General features: G+C 42.7%; 1 protein-coding gene across 1 annotated transcript in view; it reads left to right on the top strand.

The window, feature by feature from the left end:
- The first annotated feature begins 265 nt into the window (after positions 1-265).
- celf2 (cugbp, Elav-like family member 2) overlaps positions 266-22,270 on the top strand; it is a 281,076-nt gene continuing 259,071 nt past the window's right edge. Inside the window, exon 1 of the mRNA XM_084710980.1 lies at positions 266-518. Within this exon, the coding sequence (XP_084567106.1) occupies positions 466-518 (53 nt within the window). The 5' untranslated portion in view covers positions 266-465. The remainder of the gene's footprint in view (positions 519-22,270) is intronic.

Genomic DNA, 22,270 nt, shown 5'->3' with positions numbered 1-22,270 from the left:
AGCCCTAAAAAGGTGTGTAAACTCTTATTCCCCGCGGTGCATTTAAAAGAAAGATGGGTAAATGAGTTCCCTCGGTGGGGTTTACCCTCCTCTACTGTACATCTCTGCATTTTCCAGCAGCAGGAGCAGCCTCGCTGTGAGAGAGGGACCGGAGGAAGCTCTGAGACGCGTCTGCAGAGCGCAGGCTTCATACAGGAGGAGGGGGCGGAGGGACAGAGAGAGAGAGAGAGAGAAAGAGAGAGAGAGAGAGAGAGGGAGAGGGAGCAGGAGGAAGAGAGGAAGAGAGACAGAGAGAGAGAGAGAGAGCTGTGACAGCGCTCATCACCCACTGAACAACCAGGACGGGTTGCATCCGAGCAATCGCTGCCATTCGCAGACGGAGTTTACAGCCTTTGCGCCGCTTTTTCTTTCGATCTTTTTCCGCCGCACCCCCTCCCTCTGCCGGTGCTGCCCAGCCGCTCGACCATGGTTTCTATAATTTCAGACCTGGACCCTCTGAAAAGCTGGAACGTGTTAAGGTAAGCAGTTTCTCCCACATCAGCCTCGCCATTTGTGAGCGAACGGGGGGTGACAGCAGAGAGGGGGATAGAGGCAGGAGTGCGCTGGTGTGTTTTTTCTTTTTTGGAGGAAAATAAAGGGTGGGACGCAGGAGCAGGCAGGGAGGTCGCCGCCTTCTGGGCTCCGGTGCGTAATTACGCACGGATTGCGCCGTTTGGCCACAATCTGCGCCTAAAGTTTTCTACTTTCTCCCTCTTCTCTCCTCTGCTCTGTCATGAGTCTGACGCATGCAAGCTGCTCCGTGTCTGCGTACATCTCATTAACCCCCGGTGCTGCCCCTGCGCGGCGCTTCATCATCATCCACCACCGGCAGCAGCATCTCCAAACTTCGTCCATTCCAGCAGTAGAAGTCATTTATCACCATCACCCCCCCTCCTCCTCCTCTCTCCCTCCATCCCTCCCTCCCCCACACGCCCCCCCTCCCCTCCTCTGCTTCCAACTCCATGCTGATTTGGTCCCTCCAAATGTTGCCAGATAAAAAAAAAAAAAAGTATCCCCCCCTCCAGGAATTTCTCTTGAAACATTTACTCATGGCTGATTGCCTGCAACAGAGCGCTTTTTAGAGAACATTAAATTTTATCTCCAGAGCTGCTCTACATTTACTACTTGGCAGGAGGAGGAGGAGGATACAGATCTCACTCTGAGCCCTCCCTCCCGAGGTCAAAGGTGAAACTGTTCCTGCTCACCTCGTCTTCCTTTTTTTGTCAAACAGCTATTAGACTCATAGGCAGGACACTGAGGCTCCATCTCGGACCTGCAAATCACTATGAATACATTCACTGTCATTAAGCATCGCAGCAGAAAAAGCCTATGAATTTAAAAGCCGGATTTTTTAAAAGGGCCTTGTCCCTGAATATTTCAGCCATTTGATAAATAAGTCATTATTCCCTCGACAGACTCGGGCGGCAGCGGCGGGGACTATCGCAAATTCTATTTTAGAAACAGAGAGAGAGGAGACAGAGCCCTCAAGACCCTCAAATTATTCTTTTAATGCCGCCTCTCCTCCTCTTTTTATCATTCTTATCCCCCCGCTGCCCTCCATCCCGCCATCATTATCCACAAAATCCAAAATAGAAAACGAGCGGAGTAATGTAGAGCAGGCATATTTCAGTAAACTGCTGATGGACGAAGGAGGGGGCTAAATGATGTCATTTCCAAACAGGCGGCGATGACCATCCAGACTGAGAAATGGGGCATGAAGCTGACCTGACACACACACACACACACACACACACACACACACACACACACTCTCACTCACAAATAGCCACAGCAGCTCTGTGGACACACTCTCCTCCGTCCTCTCTCGGTCTATTTGCTTAACGGGGACAGATCTCCTGGTAGAGTTAAAAAAAATGTCACTTTTAGCTAATTTTGGTGCAGATAACGTGTCAATTATTTACATTTTTGGCCTCGCGGCAGCCATGTTGGGTTAAGAGTTGAAAGGTGAAGGGTCAAAAGGGAGAAGTTAAGTTTCAGATGGACACAAACGGCGCGAACTTTTGCACAGGAGTTTCGTTGTTGAGTCATCAGGAAGGACGGAAGCAAAAGAGGAGGAGAGAAGGAAGGATGGAGGAGAGAAAGAGGAGGAGATGGAGGATTATTTACCTTCCCCTCCGTCTCTCGTCTCTCTTCTTTATTAAACCTTTGTTCTTCCAGATTAGAGGCAGGAGCAGCTGTCCCTCTCCAAAGACGGCACATCTTAATAAAGACCAGCTTACCGCCGGCCCGTCACTCACGCTCTCTCGGGGTCACACATACACACACACACACACACACACACTTTCACCAACTCCCTCTCACAGAAACACACACACACAAATGAGCACTCACGCCCACAAACGCACTTCTCAATCATTTATGATAATGAAGCACCTCGGCGGCAGCGGTGGCGGCGCTCGCTGCATCGTTTTCTCCCTAATGAGACTCACCTCACACTAACACACACACACTGACAAAAAAAAGTGTGTATTGCTATTGTTGAGAAGCAGTGGAACAAAGGCAAGCAACAAACCCTTGATTTAGGTAAAGATAATTTCAATTTTAACACAAAAACGCAGCTGAAGCCTGAATTTGTCAAGAAGCTGCAGTTGCTGTCGCTTCGCCACAACGCCACAAACAACAACAACAAAAAAAGATGTTGCATCATTAAGAATTTAGAACGACTTTATATCAGTGCAGATGAAAGATGAGACCTCCCTGCCGTAACACAATTAGCCAGCATGATCTGCACATTAGCACAATTAGCTGATTAATGCAGCTCTGTGCAATTCGATTTACTTTAAACGCAATAAGGAGTTAACGCAAGTGACAAATGTGTGTGCATGCACGCGTTAACGCCGGTGTTATCTGATCGGGGACGGGGTGTGTCTCCTGCATTCACTGCAAGACCCTGTATCCACTGTCTAAACACACACATGTAAACATGTTCCAGAGGGAGAGCAGTAGATGGATGTTAGGAAATGTGTCCGTGCCTCTTGCAGCGCACGCCGCATATCTGAAGTGCAGTTCAGTTATTCCATAATGAGAAACAGCATGCATATTAATTCCATCTGATTACATCCAGCTACCACACACACGCAGCAAAGATGAGGTGTGTCTGCATTCAATTAGGGAGATCTTATTCAGAAACTTAAAGATAAAAGTGTGTATTTGTTAGGAGGAATACGGCCAAGCTGGAGGTTGTATTTGAGGATAAAGTGCGTGTTTTCAGGGCTAAACCCTGTTCTCCCCACGCGACGCGTTTCCGCCGTTGTCCAGTCATCTAAAAATCCTTCACTTTCCTGCAGGTGGACCGTCCTGCAGCTTCGAGCGAGGCGGGCAGGGAGCGAGGGAAAAAAAAAGGGGAAGGGAAAGAGCGAGGAGGTCGACAGCGTGAGGGGGCTTGACCTTTGACCCCGCAGTGTTGGTTTTAATTAATCCACTTAAAGAGTTCGTCCGCTTGCATTATGTGTCGCTCCGTATCCCGCCGGACCGGGGAGGAGAGGCACAAATCCATCTGCCTAATTACCAAGACCACTGTTTGAATCTTCAAATCCCCTCTGATAGGGTGTGTGAGACTGTGTGTGGTGCTTTATCTATAAGCCAGACCTTTTCTCCATTCAGGATTATACTGGTTTTTACTGAAGGGTCAGAGAGAAAACATTTCGTAAAGGCACCGACCGAGATAGCCAGTGTTTTATGTTTAAATTCCAGCATTTTCAAGCTTAGACATGAAGAAGTTTTAAGTGTTTTTTTCACAGAATTTCTGAGAAAGGCTCAGAAAAAGCACGTGAGGCTGTGGCAGCAATTTCATAAAGGCAGTTACAGATATAGTCTGTGTTTTATATTTAAATTCATGCATTTTCAAGCTGAGAAATGGACAAGTTTTGAGTGTTTTTCACGGGATTTCTCTCTGAAGGCTCAGAAAAAGCATGTTACTCTGTCATAGTCCATTATGTTAAATGAGGCAGCCATCATTTCATCATTAGAGGCAAAAACAGCTAGTTTGCTTGTTACCGTGATAACTTTGGAAAACCTCCTCCCTTCTACTTCCTTTCCATCTTTCCATCACTGTTTTCGACGCAGGAATGAGGCTTGTTTTAGACCTTTTTTTTCCCCACAGAGATGAGAACAGTCTCTGCTCTCCCTGCCTGCCCTGATTTGATCCCTCTGCAACTGGATTCGACTCACGCGAATGATGACGCCGTTTCAGTCATGTGACGTCCTAACGAGCTGCTTCCAGGGTTTTATTCAGGGCTCGGAGGAAACACCTTAGAAGGGTTGGACACAGCGGCGCCATGTTGCGGTTCTTCGGTCCCCTTCAGAGCAGAGCTTTTGAGGTTGAATGAGGGAAAACAACGAGAGGTCGGCCTCGGGAATGGGTTTTGGAATAAGAGCTCATGCTGAAAATTTACCTTTATATTTTAATTTGCAGACTAAACTTTAGTCTTCTTTTGGATTAAATCCACAGCGCGGAGTCAAGCTGATTTGCGAGAACTGTAAGCGATGTTTAAATCAGAAATATAGTGGTGTTTTTGCCAAATGATGCACCCCGACTGGAGCTCGTTTTTTACCCGCCACATCATTTAGACGTGATACAGGAAAGAGACAAGTTTTTAAATGAAAGTGATGGCAGCGGGAAAGAGGGAGGGTCGGGGATGCAGCGGGGAGTGGAGGGGGCCTAAAAATTCACTCTCTGCTTCCCACAGCTGTCAATCAAAAGCTTTGTAGCGGCAAAGAACAATACGGCATTCAGCATCCGGAGTGACGGAGGCGGACGGGGCGGGCAGAAGGAGAAAGAGAGGGAGGGCTGGATTCCTCCGAACCCCCTGGAATCAGCAAGGGATAATTACATAGTTGAGGCGAAGAGTGCGTCACAAAACACAAAGGAGATGGAGGAAAGATGACAGAGAGGGAAGGAGGACTGGAAACGCTGCAGAGGAGCAGGAAAGACTAGAAATTACAGGAGAGAGGAGGGAAAAATGGAACGAGACTGTAGGTGTGTGTGTTGTTAAGCAGGCAGTGTTTTATTAAAAGTTGGATATTGTTCAGTCAATGCCGCCTCTGATATGATGATGTTTTTATTATAGCTTTATCAATGTGGGATTTACAGGAGAGAAATATTGTACTTTCTACTCCACTTTTTTTAATAGCTGTAGTCACTTGTTACATGGCAGATTTACATACAAAGTACATGATAAATGCTATGAAATGTCAGAAATGCGTAGGGTTAGACCAATGGATGATGCCATCGTCCATTACGATGCCTGACAGTCATTGATCACTGAGTCCTCGACCAATTCCACAATGGTTTTGTTCAGACAACACATGTAAACCCAATGTTGAGCTCACTATCATAAAAGACCAAGAAAATCAGGAAAACCTCCAGCCTGACCAGAAACACAGACATATAGGTCATCTGTACAAGCAGTTTATTACGACCGCTCTTTACATTCATTGTTTGGCGGCGACCATAGTACTTATGACAGGAGGAAGTCAGGTGATGATGTAGCATAAAGAGCAACAAAGTCTGCATAGGGAGGAAGTTGTGGTGGATGGATGGGTCAAATACTGAGACTTTGACCCAGACGACCGCTATTGGTGTCCTGTGTGAAACCATAAGGCCGGAGATATACTTGCTTTTAAATACGTGCTCACATACGCAACCCTAGCATCCATTCAGTATGCATCATGGCTGCTTCGTGCCCACTCAAACATTAACGCCATGCAAACGCAAATGTGTGGTTAAACAGCGAGTAAAGTAGTAGTGTCCTAAGTCGACAATGACTTCTTTTAACACGCTTAACTTGCATAATGTTTGCGATATTCTGAGACAATCTTTTCCTTCCTGCTACTGATTTCGATACCTGAATTTTGCACAGCAGCCAATATGGCGTACCAGTCCATTACTAGTGCGTGAAATAATTAAAATACTATTATTTTTCCTTTTTTCTACAGCTGTATGATGACATCACATCCTGTATGGTGTGATTTGACTGCTGTCATGATCTGGTTCAGGTTAAACCCGTTGTAAAGCATGAACAAATGCCGTGAACCATGACTTCTCCATCCTGGGCAAAAGAAATTGCTTCTAGGAAGTAGCACAGTCCTGTATTTGATTGGTGCATAGACAGTTGTACTCACTGATATCAGTACCAGTGTTTAAAACAGAATAACCATAGTTTCACATTAAAATGCTTCTTTAATATTACATATATATTGGTATATCAGTCGTAGGGTTTCCCCAAGGAGCTGTCTTTAGCCGATGTGGTGAACCACATAGAAGCCACATGACACATTTCATCTCATGAACATCTCAGTCAGTAGACGACACCGATGCAGTGGCCACACTCATTACATGTATGCTGAGTGAAACAGCACCTCTGCTGATTTTCCCCTGAAGGTTAATGTTGTATTTCATAAAAGATTTATACAATTTTCATGTGGTTAGCGAGCTGGGCTGCTTCTGATGTAACACGCTGCACTTTATCCTACAGGACTCACTCTGCATATCCAGTACTTTTGATACTTGAGGTACATTTTGTACAGGATGTAGCGTTTGTACGTTGCGGTATTGCAGTTTCAGCCACTGCAAAATTTTCAACAGATTCCACACGTGTAAACGTGAGAATGTTGAATTATCTTTGGTTTGAAAGCAGAGGTTTGTGCCATTTTTCTGAGGTGTTTTCTGCAGTAAAAGTATCCAGGGAAACAGAACGAAAGGAGGAAGGAAAACGGACGAAATTTGAAATGTGTGTCAGAATGTCACAGTGTAGTTTCTGTGTCTCCTCCTGCCATCAAAGTCAAAATCTGCGTATTGTTCTGCCTTTGCAAGTGTTTCAGTCGCAGTGCTGCATCATTCTCAGCACTTACAGGATAGTGTGTGTGTGTGTGTGTGTCTGTGTGTGTGTCTGTGTGTTGTGTGTGTGTGTTTGTGTGTTCGTGTCACATCCTCTGCATGTGTTGCCAGATTCAGCATTCATTTCGCTTGGTTTCTTCTAAAAGTAAAAGATTACCTACCGCAGGCTTACAGATCAGAGACACCACACACACACACACACACACACACACACACACACACACACACACACACACACACACACACAGAGGACATTGTCTGTGTCTTTAATGTTATTTTTGACTAAAACAAGTGTTGTTGCCTGTCACGGCAGATGCTGTAGCTGCTTTTTTTCCTTCCCCCCCAACAGAGATCAGCTTATTCAACAGCAGCCGCAGGGATTTAAAACACAACTGTACCACACACACACACACCTCACATGACTCTGTGTGTGTGTGTGTGTGTGTGTGTGTGTGTGTGTGTGTGTGTACACTGACAGTATATAATCAGTGGGCATGACGTAATGTGACTGCACATAAATCAGAAAACCTCAAGTTTACAGGAAACACCAATTTTCTTGCTTATTTTTTTTTATTTTTTTCTGTTTTCTTATCTCGTCTTTTCTCTTTTGTTGTCATCTTTTTCACATTGTATTCTTCTCTTTTATATTTTTGTCATCTTTATTCCTGTGTTGTAGTTTTATTTCTCTAACCTTCTCCTGTCCTTTCACTTCTTTCTTTCTTGATTGCTTTCTTTCCTGTTTTATTTAGTTAATTAAACTTAATTCATTAAGTTAATTAAACTTAAAATGTTTATTATTTATAACAAAATCTTCTGATATCCCCCAAATATGCTTATCAAACACTTATGAAAAAGATATTTAATGGAGACTGGATGTTTTAAGTTTACTTTTAACAATAAACTTTATTATCCAAAATGATATCAGGACACTGCAACTGAAACTTTTACAGGTATTTTTTTTAATAATTATAATTAACTATGAAAACATAAGAGAATATTTCAAAGAACTTCAGAACTTATAAACATGAGTTCACTTTAAACTATGTTTCTAAAGAAACGTGATTAACATCCTAGCACTTCCCAGCATGCATTGTGAATTAAAACACGATGAAAACTGGTTTCTTTCTTTCTTTGTGTCTTTTCCTTTTCACTCCCAACTTAAACTGCTCAATGCAACCTATGCATTTAGCCTCTGCACTGAAACATGCATTCATTCATTCATTCACACACACACACACACACACACACACACACACACACACACACACACACACACACACTTAACACCACTGGCCCAAAGTGACAAATCTGTTTAATAATGCACCACCTGGAGCACCACACTCTATCTCTATCTCTCTTGCTCGTGCTCCCTCTCCACCACACACACGCACACACACACACACACACACACTAATCATTCCCTTTGGCTGTATTATAGCGCTGTACTTTGTTATAGTCTTATTCTCACTACGGCTGGGCTCATAAAGAAGCTTTATATTGTATGTGTGTGTGTGTCTTTGCATCCCTTCAGTGACACACCACCGCCTTTGTGCCGTATGGCTTAAGAGACCCAGGACGTGCAGAGTAGACCCTCTCCTCCACCTTCTCATTTTTATAATTTCTCCTTCACCTCCCAGTCATTATCCGCGGTGGATTTCCTCCGCTACTTCCAATGCATCGGATCCCCCGCCTCCCCACCCCCATCCCTCCTTTCTTCCCCTCACAGTGATCCTCTACAAGCATGTAACCAGGGGGGGAAAAGAGGAAGACGATGAGGGAGAGAAAGAGAGAAGAGTGGGGTGGGGCGGGGCGGGGTGTGATGGTGTGGGGGGAGTAGAAAAATGAGAGGGAAAAATAGATCTTGTCTGAATAAATAAACAGCTTTCGCTTGCGACCGAAACGGAAAGCTTAGCGGAGTAAAGGAGCGGGTTGAGGAAGAGGAGGCAGGAGGATGGGATGGAGGAGGGATGGATCGGGGGGTGAGAGTCAGCGAAGAAAGAAAAACATTGGCACCCAGCCCGGTGAAAATAAGAAGAAAAAAAAAAGGAATTAAATCTCTTTGTGTGTGTGACTGATGGATGCTCAAAGTGAGGCCAAGAAAGAAGGGAAAAAAAATGCACATAATGCATGACCAGAGGCCAAATGAAAAAACTGACCAATCAGAGAGAGTGTTCGGATTTGCAAGGATCACTTCAATAGGTCAGACTGAAGCTGTGCAGTACCACAGGCTATCTGTAAAGGAAATCATTATTCTTCATGTTCTCCATTTATTGATGTTTGCAGTCTGCAAAAAGAATAAGTTGATAATAATTACAATTAAACCAATAAATAAGGCAGATATCGGCTTCACATAAAAAGTCTTATCTGGTTATACTCTGTAAAATAAAACCCCTATTTGTTTTAACTTCAAAAATTAGTGTCTGTGCTGCCTTAAAATTTGAAGTTTACTTAATTTGAAAAGGTAAATTTGTAATGATTCAAAACAACCAAACTTTTCCAGGCAAACTTCATATGAATTCAGTTGTCCTTGAGGAAACATGTTCAATAAGCTTAAGATATTATGTTGAACCAAACAACTCATCAGTCATTATAACATTACAAACAAATCTGATTTCCTTGTACAGTCAAACAGTGCATGCTGGGAAGTCTGCCAATATGCTAATCATCGATGAGCTGATAAAGCAGTTCTGAAATATTAGAAATTTTAAAGTTAATGAACTTGAAAAAATAAAGCTTTAAGAATTAAATAAGAAAAATGTAGATGATTCCACTAAATTCCTGTATTTTTTCAGTGCACTGTAAAAAAAAACAACTATTTGTTTAAAAAGTTGGTGTCCAGGCTGCCTTAAAATTTTAAGTTGACTGAATTTGTAAAGACAAGTTGAGGTAATTTTGTGTTATTCTTTGTGTATTATACAAACCTTCCCATTCAGATTAACTTAATTCTATTATACTTGAGAAAACATGTTCAACAAGTTTAAAATATTGAGTTGAACCATTTTCAACACATTCCCCAGCTGCCTGACTGAACTTAAGCTAAATAAATTGTTCAAAGTTGTCTAATATCAATGTTTCTTTTCAAAATTAATTTAATAAGTTGCATTAACTCATAGTTGTGCATTTATTCAACTCATCAAGTCAGACCAACTCATATTTATAAGTTCTAAAGTGGTCTGAAAAAAGGAGGGGTTTCATGTTGAATTAACTTCAGATGAACAAAACCTATATATTTATGTTTATAAGTTAATAAGTAAAGATGGTTAATGCCATGAAATTCCTCCATTATTTTTTTTTTTAACAGTGCACTGTCAAAGAATTAACTTAAAAAGTTAGTGTCCAGGCTGCCAGAAATTTAACTTGACTGAATTTGAAAAGACAACTTAAGGTAATTTTGTAATGATTGAAAATATTTATTTAGCTGTACTTGAGAAAACACATTCAATTAAGCCAGAGATATTAAGTTGAACCAACAACTCTTCAATCACACTGACGAACATCACAAACAAATACTGTTCCTTTTATATTTCCTCAGTTTAAAAAGTCAGTTCTTTATTTCACCAAAAGAACTTACAGCTGTTGCTGCTCCTTGGAGATAATTTGCTCCAGCATCAGCATCATGTTTCTTTAAAAACTTAATTTAATGAGTTGATTGAATTCTGTGTAGTAAATTATTTCAACTTATCATTTCATGTCAAGACTTCAAGTTAGAAAACTCATGTTTACTAGTTCTGAAAAGTTGAAACTACATTTTCATGAAGTTAATGAGAGAAGATTAGTTGATCCAACTTAAATTCCTGTGATTATTTTACAGTGTATATTGTCATCATAATGTGCAAGATTCAGTTTGATTAATTATGCTGTACAAGTATGCATCGCGGTTACTGTAATCCCATCTTTGGTTTCAGTGTGAAATTTTATTGTTCCACGGTCTAAAATGTGGCTTTTTCTGAATGAGGTTTGGCATGAAAAACGGTCAAATTTGAAACACGCTGCAACGCGGTACGAAATATCGACTGTCAGCACCCTCATTCCCAGAGAGAGGATCCCAACGAGCTTTCAGAGAGCCGCGTCGGTCACACTGCACAGAGAGGAAAATATAGAGAGGATGAGAGGGAGAGCTAATGAATTACGGGTGGCCTGTGAATACAGAGAGAGAGAGAGAGCGAGAGAGGTCTGCGCTCTCTGTCGCTCTCTTCCTCCTCCTGGGTTATGGAAGTGTCACGCTGTGAGTGTTGCCATGCAGATGGTGACCCTGGAGTGTTGCAAAAGGGAAGGGGGGAAAAAAAAGAAGGAAGGAACAACAAGAGTGAGCTCAAGAGAAAAGGCGAGGCGCAGAACTGTTTTTAATTTTTTAAATACAGGAAGTAACGCTGATTGACTGCAGAGGGTTCACAGTCATCTTTAATCACAGTTATAATCAGTCAGCGAGATACAACCGGTGTTGGTTTGTGCGCGTTGGTTCTAATAAAATTCAGCAATATAATCATTCACACTGCTTCATGATGGAAACAGGCTCGTCTCTTCGAGAGCTGGATCTTCAGATTTAGTGAGGGGAGTTTGGGGTTAAAGGTCATAGGCTGCGGGGGCGGGGGGGGCGGGGGGATTTAAAGCTGCATTACATCAACAGATAGGGCACCGGCAAGAGGAAGAGAGAAACCAGAGCAGGAATGAAAAATTGGACGTACACGACTCCCACGCTGAGCGTATGCCATGATGGAGATCACACACATGCTTACATTGTGTTGAGAAGGGAAGAGCACTGCAGGGTGGAGCCCCGATAGCGGGAATACTGAATGATGTAATAACCAGAGCTGATTCGCTCCAGACTCTGAGTCGTTGTGTCAGCGTGTAAGAGAGGAAAACCCCCTTTTGCAAAACAGCACTGAACAGAGCTCTTCTAGTTGGAAACTTTTGAATTTAGGTTTTAGACGGTGTAATGTCATGAAAAGACTGCATGTTTGGATGCACATTTTATTATCCTTTATTATACTTTGTGTTAAGGCTGTTGTCATGGTTTTAAATGCTGATTTGTTTCTGAGAAATGAGTGAGAGTACAGCAGCAGTATTTTCGGGTCATCTCAGTTCCTAGTGTCCAAGACCCGGCCTAAAACTGGGCTGGATTATACTCCCAAAAGGACACGTACATGGACAGCTGCAGACACCTGGGACGCGTAATAGTTGAGTTTATACTACTTTTTGGAGGACACAGTTGGACAGGATCGGTGTGGTAAGTGTCTGCGCAGACACACAACAAACTGGGGGAACAAGGGAGATTGTCTGCTCTGTGGTTTGTTGCTTAGTTGCAGAAAACGCTGTGAATGACGAGGCAGAACTGAACTGAACTGCTACTAGAAGTGTCACGAGGTCAGTAATTAATTTTCCATGTCGAATTAACCTCTGGTGGTGGTGGCGGCTGATGTTGTTTGTTTTCCTCCACAAAAGGGTCATGTGATACGGCCGTGGCGAATCAGGGGAGGGCACATTGTGACCAGGAGGTGAGCGTGGTTCAGGCTGATGTCATGTGACTTTAACTTGTTTAAACGCAGCGTAGCGCAGTAGGTGCAGAATCCTTTGCCATCTTTGATGCAGCCGGAACATCATTTCAAACAAACTCGTTGTCTGAAAATGTGCCACTTTCAGCTCTTTAAGAAGCAACCAAGTTTTCACAGAATCAATAAAGGAAGATCAATGATCAAGTATTGCTTCACTGTGGATATTTCAGGCTTTCAAAACTCAGGGTTTCAAAAAACTTGAGTCATCAAAAGGCATTTTTAACCAGAAAAAGGAAGCGGCAGAGCAGTTTTCATATCACAAACATTAAAACATTTCGCACGTGACACATCTCTGTTGAATCTGCGCCCTGATTGGCCGGTTTATGGGTGTGTGGGTTTGTTTTTTATGGCAGTGGTCTCTGAGATTGATTACTTAGTGCATTTTAATTGGCACTGCAACAATAGAAAGTTGTATGTGAGTTCATTGATAAGGGCTGTGGACAAAATAACAGAAACACCTTACAGCTGTAAACTGTATTGGTTTTGGCTTTTTTATTTTGTTTTTGTGTTTTACTTCGCTGCAACGAAGTTTTAAGCGCAGCCATCGTGAAGTGAGTTGTCTTACTTCTGCTTGACCTGGAAGACCAAGAGAGCGGATAAAGATGGAAAGACAGACGGTGTTGCTGCAGCTGCAGAAACAGTGTGTGTTTTATGGGAGTGGACTGTTGCTTAATGTTCTGCTCACAGTCAGATGACTAAGGAAAGAGCCCTGGAGCCATCATGGTCATTACATCTCATACTGTCTGTGTGTGTGTGTGTGTGTGTGTGTGTGTGTGTGTGTGTGTGTAAGAGACAGAGAAAAAAAAAAGACATGCATATGAAGTTGGAAGCAGAAACCTCCATTTTTTGTAGGATTTAGTGTCAGATATAGTAAGGATATTCATAAGGACACTCTAATAAAACTTTTACCACTGCACGCCCAACCCTAAACAAAACATCAAGTCTTCGCTCTCGAATTTAAGAGTTTATCTTGCAGGGAAAGTGACACAAGTCCCTAAAATGTGGCTGTTTGCACATATTTACATCCCTGCAGTGTGATTAATACAACTACACACACTCAGCAGGAGCTGCAAATCCTGCCCTTGCAGTCCTGAGCGTATTTCTCGCGTTCTTTCTCGGAACCTTGCTTATTTCGGTCTCGAATTTTTTCTCTTCTCGTCTGTTCTTTTCCTTTTCTCCCAGGACCGTGCTGCCACTGTTTTAAACAAAGCATCTTCTGATCTTTTGTGTGCCTCCCTTTGACATAATCCTGGTGTCTGTTGCCGTGGTTACACTGTCTTAATGTGCCATTGATGTAACTGTATGTATTAAAAGCATCGCTGACTGCTGGCAAAAAAAAAAAAAAAAAACTTTAAATGTGTTTTCTCTATCTCTCCTTCTCTCCCTCCCTCCGTCTCTCTCGACTCTGCGACTGTCGTGTTTTCTTTGTGTGTCAAACAGAGAACACGAGTGCACTTGTCTGTGCCACTTTCTTATTGATAGGATTTCACTGATAGCTGGTTATTTTTGGATTGCAACTGATGCAGGCTGATATCTGATACTATTATTCACTATCTTTGAAGTAAAGTTTGACTACTTTCATGCTGTAAAAGTCACCAAATGCATGTTTTCACCGCTGCGGACGCCTCTGAACAGCCATTTAGGCCATCAAAAGCTCCATTAAAGGGATAGTTTGGATTATTTGAAGTGGTGTTGTATGAGGTACTTGTCGATAGTCGGTGTATTAGCTTCAGCAAAAAAATCTGGATTAATAAATTCATGCTCTGCAGGAAAGAGGGGAAAATGTGTAGCTTTGAGGATTTTGCGGTGAACTGTCCCTTTAAATACATGTGCACCTTAAAAGAATCTATATCACATTACTATATTACATTTACAATATTTGTACCTCTTTACTTTGACATCAGAAAGTCTTTTCTGACAGGAAACCACTGTTATATAAGCCACGTATCACTCTCTCCAAACCAACCAAACTCCACAGGCGAAATGCCTCATTATACCGCGCAGGACAGGGGAGTTGCTGGCCTACTGATGCCTCGATTGTTTTGCTTGTTTGTGTTATTCTGTGACTTGTGAATCCAAACTATCATTTTAAAACATCAAAGTCACACAGTAACCACAAACTAACTAACCAATCAAGGCAGCGGTAGATCAGCGTCCCCTGTATTCTGTGAGGTAAAATTACTTATTTCACCTATGGAGTTTGGTTGGTGTGGAAATAGCGATATTCGGCTTATTTAACAGCGGTTTCCCATCAGAAAAGGCTGTGACTGCAAAGTAAAGCAGTAAAAATACTCCAAATATAGTGAACACTTGAACTGATTATGTTTTTTTTTTTTGGTGAGCCTTTTTTTGGCTAAAATACCTTTCATTGCTGACCCTCTCCACAGCAGTGCATTGCTTTGCTTCTTGAGGTTTGCAAACCAGCATCTACTGTAGATAATAGACTGATTAATATCTTAAAATTATCTGAACTGGCAAATTTTACTATTTTCATGCTGTAAAATTCAAAAAATGCATGTTTTTGTCAGTGTGGAAGCCTCTGAAAAGCAATTCAGGCCATCATAGAAACTCTTCATTAACACCAGCAGAGATGATGCAAGAGCACTTGTGTGTTGTCTGATCTAAAAATGTTTATGAAAATGCTTCTGATACACAATCAGTCTGGTATTAATTAAATCAGCACTGAATGTGTAATCAAAATAGATTCGTGGCTGTAATGCGTGTGTGTGTTCGGTGTCGGTGTGTCATCCCTCCCGTCTGTGTCACATCTTGCGGCCACACACGCTGAATGTGCAGGCAATGAGCTCCGCCACAGCAACATTATGACAACATTTCATCTCATCCCCTCGACGCTGCGCTTTGGAAGATGACGGTAATTTGGACGAGATGTTTCGAGGCCTTGGGTTTCTCGGTCCCTGGTGCACCGCAACATTAAAGCGAGGCTGGAGCGTGAACGTATGGCTGGCTATTAAATGGCAATCACACACAGAAGAGCTCTTTTATAGACGAACACATTTCTGCTTAATAGCTCTCGGAGCAGAGTCGTCCAAATATGACATTTCAAATGAAAGCCCTCCAAACGCCAGCGCTTATTAAAATCTTTGCTGAAATCTTTCAATTTGTCAGTTTTTACGTGATGTGGATCAGAAATGAAATCTGGATTGCAACCTGAAATTCTCAGTTTAGTTATGTGATGACGATTTAAAGATTTCACGAGTCGTATTGAGCATCAGGGGCGTCTGGCTGTCCTCTAATAGTGTCATGCACAGTTAACTCACCGCTGTCGATGTTCCAGGCTGCTCGCGGCACCCGCTCAGACCGGCGGCGGCCCTGGGAACCTCGCGAGCCTCTCTGCTCCGTTGTCCCGAGATTACTGGAACCTCTCGCCCCCTAATGGCTGCTTGAGGGCGGAGTTAATGTCATCAGCGGGGCCCTCTGCTCGCCCCTGGGAGCGCTGCTCCACCCTGCCCCATTAATTTCAAGTGCTACTCATATCCTTGGCCCCCTCACTTTCCATCTCTCAGCCCCCTCCCGCCCTCCCTTCCATCATCACCTTGGCGCGCCCAGCCCAATCTCGCCACTCTCCTGGCTCATTTTGAGCTGTAATTGGACAGGAGTCCCGGGGGGCGGTCGTCAGCACGCCCCAGCGCCTCGCGTCCCATCTCCAGAGTGGAAATGCGGCCGGCCGTGGTCGATAAGCAGCCCGACATTCCCTCCTCTGCTAACTTTCAATGGGAGGAATGACTGGACATCAGTTTAAAGCAAGTGTTCTCTAACAGCCCAAAATACGACCACGGCAAGGTGCGAACGCCTGACCTCCCCATTTTGTGTCAGAAACACACTGCAAAAACATCTCCACCTTGTCCAGTCATTTCCTGTCAATAACTGATTTAAAATTGTTTTCTAAAATCAAGTTTAATTCAACAATTCCTTGCTTCGAGTGTGGTGACTTGTGTCATTCCATCTCGTTTTAAGATCCACTCAAGGTAATTGGCTTTGGAAAATTTGAAATATCCTCATTGAACTGGCAAATCTTCATTTATTTGAAGAATCAGTAGTTCATGTTTTGAAAAATGAAGGATGTGGGGTTTTTTTGCCTCTGTCTTAAAATAAATAGGAGGACAAATGACAGTTTGCTTGAGTGTAACCAAAAAAAAAAAAGAAACTTGATGTTAGAAAATACCTGAAACACTTGAAATGCTTGAAATATACTCGTCTTCCTTTTAAGAATATAAGACTTAGGCTTCCATTACAGACTAACACAGCTTTAGCTTAATTAAAACTCAGATTCCAAAAAAGTTGGGATGCTCTGTAAAACATTTTTAAAAAATCCTTTTCAACCCATATTCAATAGAATACAAAAACAAGATATTTAATGTTTAGTTGATGGAATTTATTGTTTTTTTGTAAATGCACGCTTTGAATTTGATGCATTCTGCTTTTATTTACATTTTAAACAACGTCCCGACTTTTTTTGGAATCGAGGTTGTAGGACGATATCTTGTCAACACAATCCAGTTATGCTAATGGTGGATGAACACTAGCCCAGAGGACTTTATCACAACCTGGCAACCAAAAACTATTTGAAACAACTTATTTTAAAGGGATGTACATAAGGCTGTCATTATAGCGCCATAACCATGTCATGAACATGAAAGAGTCTTTATGAATGTTTATGATTTACTTGTTTATCATTATTTGTCATTAAGTTTATTATGCAAAGTTGACATAGTTTGAGACTTTTCTGTTATAACAACTTCACACTAATTGAGCAAATAATGTCTTTGTTATGACAGCTTGACATTAACTAAGATGAAAATGTCTGTTATGAGAACCTGACGTGGATCAAGACAACATAACCTGTCGATGTCTTTGTCATGACAGCGATGTCAACTCTGCATTACAGATTACATAACTGACCAAGTGACTTGTAATGACACCATTTGTCTTGGTTAATGTCAAGTTGTCGTAACAGATACATTAATGTCAGGTTGACATAAAAAAGATATCTCAAACAATGTCAAATCTGCATTGAAAATTACATAATTGACCAAATGACACTTGACGATAATCCTGCTCGTACATCAAGATTCCCTCATGGTCATGACAGGTGTCATTACATGTTTATGACAGTCTAATAAACGTCTTATGAACACCCCTCCAAATACAAAATTATGACCAATGTTTTTTTCCTAAGATTCAATGCAGCCTTAATTTAGAATTTTTCTAACCATTTTAAAGTGCACCAGTGGCACCAGAAACTCGATGTATCCCTGGTTTTTGAAATGGAATTTTAATTCCTGCTCAGACCGTCTGAGATCCCTCGAACTTCACAGAGAACCGCAGCCGTAAGTGCATGAATATGTGAGTGATGTCCTGCATTTTCATGCCAGCAGACATCTTATTACATTCATCCAGTGACTACATCAGGCACAAATATGATCCTGCCATTCTACCGGATACCATCCGTCTCTCACACACTGTCCAACACACACACACACACACACACTTATATATCCGACGGCGGTGTGTTTGGATCTCTCCCTGTGCCAGCTTTTCCTCGAGCAGCATTTGTGCTGGTAATCTGTCATATGAGCCCGTCTCATCAGAGGCGCAGGAACATTTGGAGCTGCGAACAGAGAGGCAGGATAACACCCTAAAAGCTCCCTGCTCTTCTCTTATTGCCCACGGCTCAATCCCAACTATCTCAAATCTCTCTCCTTATCTCCTCTCCTTTATTGCCGAAGCTTGACGGGCACTTGACAGTTGAGAAAAATGCCCCAAATTGGGCCTGACGTGAGCGATGTTGGCCGTCAGTGTATACCTGCAGCTCCCCCCAGAGGCCGGCCCGCTCGGGTTGAAAAATGTTTTTTGAATTTCGCCTAAATGATGAAGTTATTTTCTTTGTCTCTGACCATCTGTTCGTGCTGAAGAGCTCTCAGACGGACTCAAAACATCCAGTTTTATATAATCATTCTCACCGCTGACCTGTCCTCTCACCATTGCTGCAACAATTACAGCTGAATACCTGATGTGTGTGCGTGCGTGTGTGTGTGTGTTTGGCTGTTACCAAGTAGAAAAGAGAAGGAGGCAGGCGGTGAAAGTGTGTGTCAGAGCTGTATTGGCATTCACGCGCCAATGCATGAAAGCGGCGGCGCCGTTAATAATTGAAAGAGTACTTAACAACAGGAGCGCTGCCCTCGCAAGACAGCTTTTAATAACCAGGAAGGTTTCACATTTCTAGTTCTCCACTTTTTCATCTCTGCCCCCTCCCCGCTGCCACCGCCTCCCCCACCTCCTGCCCGCTCCTCTCTTCTTCTTTAGAGGCTTTCTCAGCTCTATTCACAGGAGCAAAGGCACGCCGCCAAAGAAGCATCTGTCTGTCTTTTAAAAAACATAGTGAAAGAAAAGGTGTGTGTGTGTATTTACACTATTAAAGTGGGGCACATTGTGCTGGAATGGATAGCGTGCCATGTCTATTGACAGGGAAGTGTATTTATTACGTCTTCCACATTATCCCTCTGTCCCTGCTGTCTAGTTGAGAGATATGTATTTGTTTATGGAGGCGCTCCGTCTCTACTCTTAATGCGCTCGCCGCTCACCCTCATTAATTCGCTTGATGGTCTTTGATTTGCCGGGCATCACTAAGTCGCATTAAGAAATGTATTTCCCAGCTCTTACTTAACGACGCTTCCAGAACCAACGCAATTAAATGCACATTTAAATGCTCAAGGTTTCCCTCTGCATTCATGAGCGGAGACAGGCGCTTGATTAGCGCCCTGCAGAAAATTAAGCAGCTGGGGAAAGGTGATGCTGAGCTTTTTTTTGGTGAACGCCACCTTCTTTAGCGTGCTTTCTTTTTGATGGCGCGGCACTCATCCTGATAACAGGAAGCTAATAAAGGCTTCTGCTATCACGTTTTATTCAGAGAACGCTGTCAGGACTAATTGTTGTCCAATAGGTGGTGCTAAATGTGATTCCAGTCTCATCTTGGTTTAAAAATATTCACTCATGCATTCATTTTCTGCACATGCTTCGATCAGTCTGGCAAATTTTTCCCACTTGCCCCCAGTAGGATCTGACTATGCCAATATTTTTGGTTTCATTTGCACAAATTATGAGGTAGCGGCCTCTAAAACAATTCAGTACAAAGAAACTGAGTGCATTTCATTCACAAAAATTGCATTTGATGCAATTTGTCTTATGTCATGGTAACTCAAGATGTTCCACAGGCCTTATTAGGAACTATTTCTTCAGCACAAAGTGCAGTATGTACCTTGTTAACCGCTGAAAATGAGGTCTGTGGATTATAAAGAGTCACAGAGACACCTGTTCTCCTTCATTGTATTGCAGAGACTGATAGAAACTTGGACAAATAAAAACCCAAAACTTGGGTGAGCTGGCTGTTTGAAGTGTTATTGGAAGCTGCAGTCTTACACAATAAATGGCACACAGATAAAACACCCTTGAGATGTCCCCAGTTTATCAGGAAGTTTGACACTGACAGATAGTTGCACGCTCTGTCCTCCTGTCTGGCATGAATCTGAATTGCAACCAACTGAATACCGCTTGTTTCACCCTCCCCTTCCAAATTTGTAGGAGAAACTACAGTGGCACCCAAATCGGCAAAAAAATGCGTGGGCGATATCTCAAGCCAATGTAGGGCTGTCCCAGGGACACAATGTCTCCTGCAGTTACTTAGGTTGTCTGAACAGTGCAATATCCAGTATTCCATTATTTTATTTTTGCTAATTACTTCATTTCTGATAATTTCACTCATTATAAATGAAATAATTTTGTTGTAGTAACAAAGATCCCACCTCACTACCCAGCATGCAACTTAGCAAGCTAACAGTTAGCTGCTGCATGCTAGTCATAGTTACACAACATTGCCATGCAAATGAATTGAATGAATACAAGCTACCAAGCAAAATTAGCATGAAAAAACAGTTACCGGCATCCAACTCACTACTGTCGTTTCTTAGCTGGCTTCAAAAGAGGCTTAACGTTCGCAGAGTTTCATTTGACTGTCCCTCAATATTACAACATCAGTACAACATTGTCCCCAGCTTAGTAGGAGCCACATTAGCCATGACACATGCTAACACGGAGTTTAACAGGTTAATCTCTGAAATAAATAGTAAAATAATACAAAACATGGCAAAACTTACAGCTTCCAAGTTTGATACCGGGTCACTGAGCGCCGACATCGATCCATCATATCCAAAAATGTGAACATAACGGTTGTTGCGATTGCTTGCTATTCCTTGTGGTTGGCTCAGTAGCACGGTATTTTAAAATTGCAGTTATTGTGACATCCCTAAGCAAATGTTGTTGGGCCACTGTAGGAACATGGCAGTGCGACATGGCGCCCTCAGGTAACGAAATCTCAACAGTTCTTGTTTTCATGTGATGATACACCAACGAAACATTTATGAATGTTATATTACATTCCTGCCAGTAAATCCTCCTAAATATTACACACTGGGCCTTTAATTTTGCTCTTGAGTCTCTGGGTTTCTCATTAAACGCTGGTTCTAAGATTAATAAACATTGGCACCAGTTCACTTCAGAGTATTTTAACCCACTCCAACACTGATTTAAGTCTGTCACGGTAGGCTGCTCCTCAACAGCTGGCCTTCTAAAGTCATGTGCTGCCATTTAATAGGTTGGCACTTGTGACCCATCAGTCACAGCCATACAATAAAACACTAATCCACTCCCCTGTATGTATACTCTCATCGAATATATACATAGAAGCTGCTACTACACTTTATTCATTCATTCAATCTCTTGTGACAACATTTTTCCCCCCAATTTGTGTTCACTCATCTCATTTGCATGTATCCATACCTCTTGAGCTCTGCAGCTGAATAGGCCTAATTGAATAGTTGATCACATATTTATCTAATTAGTCTGGTTCAGTCCTGGTCATTGTGCGCTGAATTCATTTATTCTGTCTTGTTATTGTGTTCTCTCAGGCCGGAGGCTGTCAGTGGCCCCAGATGGTTTACTATAGCTAGCGCCGCTGATCTAACTGGGAGCTTCTGCCTTTGTCTCCGGATCAGACTTCCATACTGCACTCTGATCACAGCTATAACACAGAGACAGAGAGACGGCAGAGTGGAAACAAGGGATCAAGAGGTGGTGGGGGTAGAAAGAAAAAAAAAAGTTGGGGGAGAAAGGGAAGAAAGAAAGAGGCAGAGAAAGATAGGACCATTACCGTCAAGGGTGATCATCACCATATCCGAGTTTTCCATGAAAAGGCAACAAGTGGAGCCTAATGGGAAATATGCAGATGTATGCAAATGTGTGTTGGATGGGTCGCCCAGAGGCCCAGTGGGAGATTAAAGCTCTTCGGGATGGAGAGGGCTGTGGAGGAGACTAGCACTATGAGCTCGATGCTGCCATATTAAACAGAGAAAACCAACCGTGGACCAATTGTGGGTCTTGTTGTCAAGCTCATCGCCATTAATCTCACAAATAGATTCACACTGATGGCTGTAGACTCTAAAGTGATCTGTCAAACCACATTGGTAGCCTGTGAAGTGATCCATGGCGGACATCTTTAATTTGATTGTATCTTTGTGAAGATGGAAGCCCACTCCTTTCATTGTTTTACTAAGATATCGGATGTGGTTACCGTCCTCCGGGGCCCTCCGTGTGGATTTGATGGATGAGATCCCAGTGTCGCTATTTCGCACTCTTTCGCAGGTTGATCGGCCCAGAGCGACTCAAGCAGAAAGAGACGGATAGGAGAGGTAGAGACAGTTAAGTCTCTACCTCTAGCTCTCCACAATTCACGCTCCACTTCCACATT

The sequence above is a fragment of the Lutjanus erythropterus genome, chromosome 22, assembly GCF_056507025.1.
Source record: "Lutjanus erythropterus isolate fLutEry1 chromosome 22, fLutEry1.hap2, whole genome shotgun sequence".
NCBI classification, from domain to species: Eukaryota; Metazoa; Chordata; class Actinopteri; order Lutjaniformes; family Lutjanidae; genus Lutjanus; species Lutjanus erythropterus.
The sequence above is the reverse complement of the archived record's forward strand: the minus strand, read 5'-3'. Positions and strand labels throughout refer to the sequence as shown.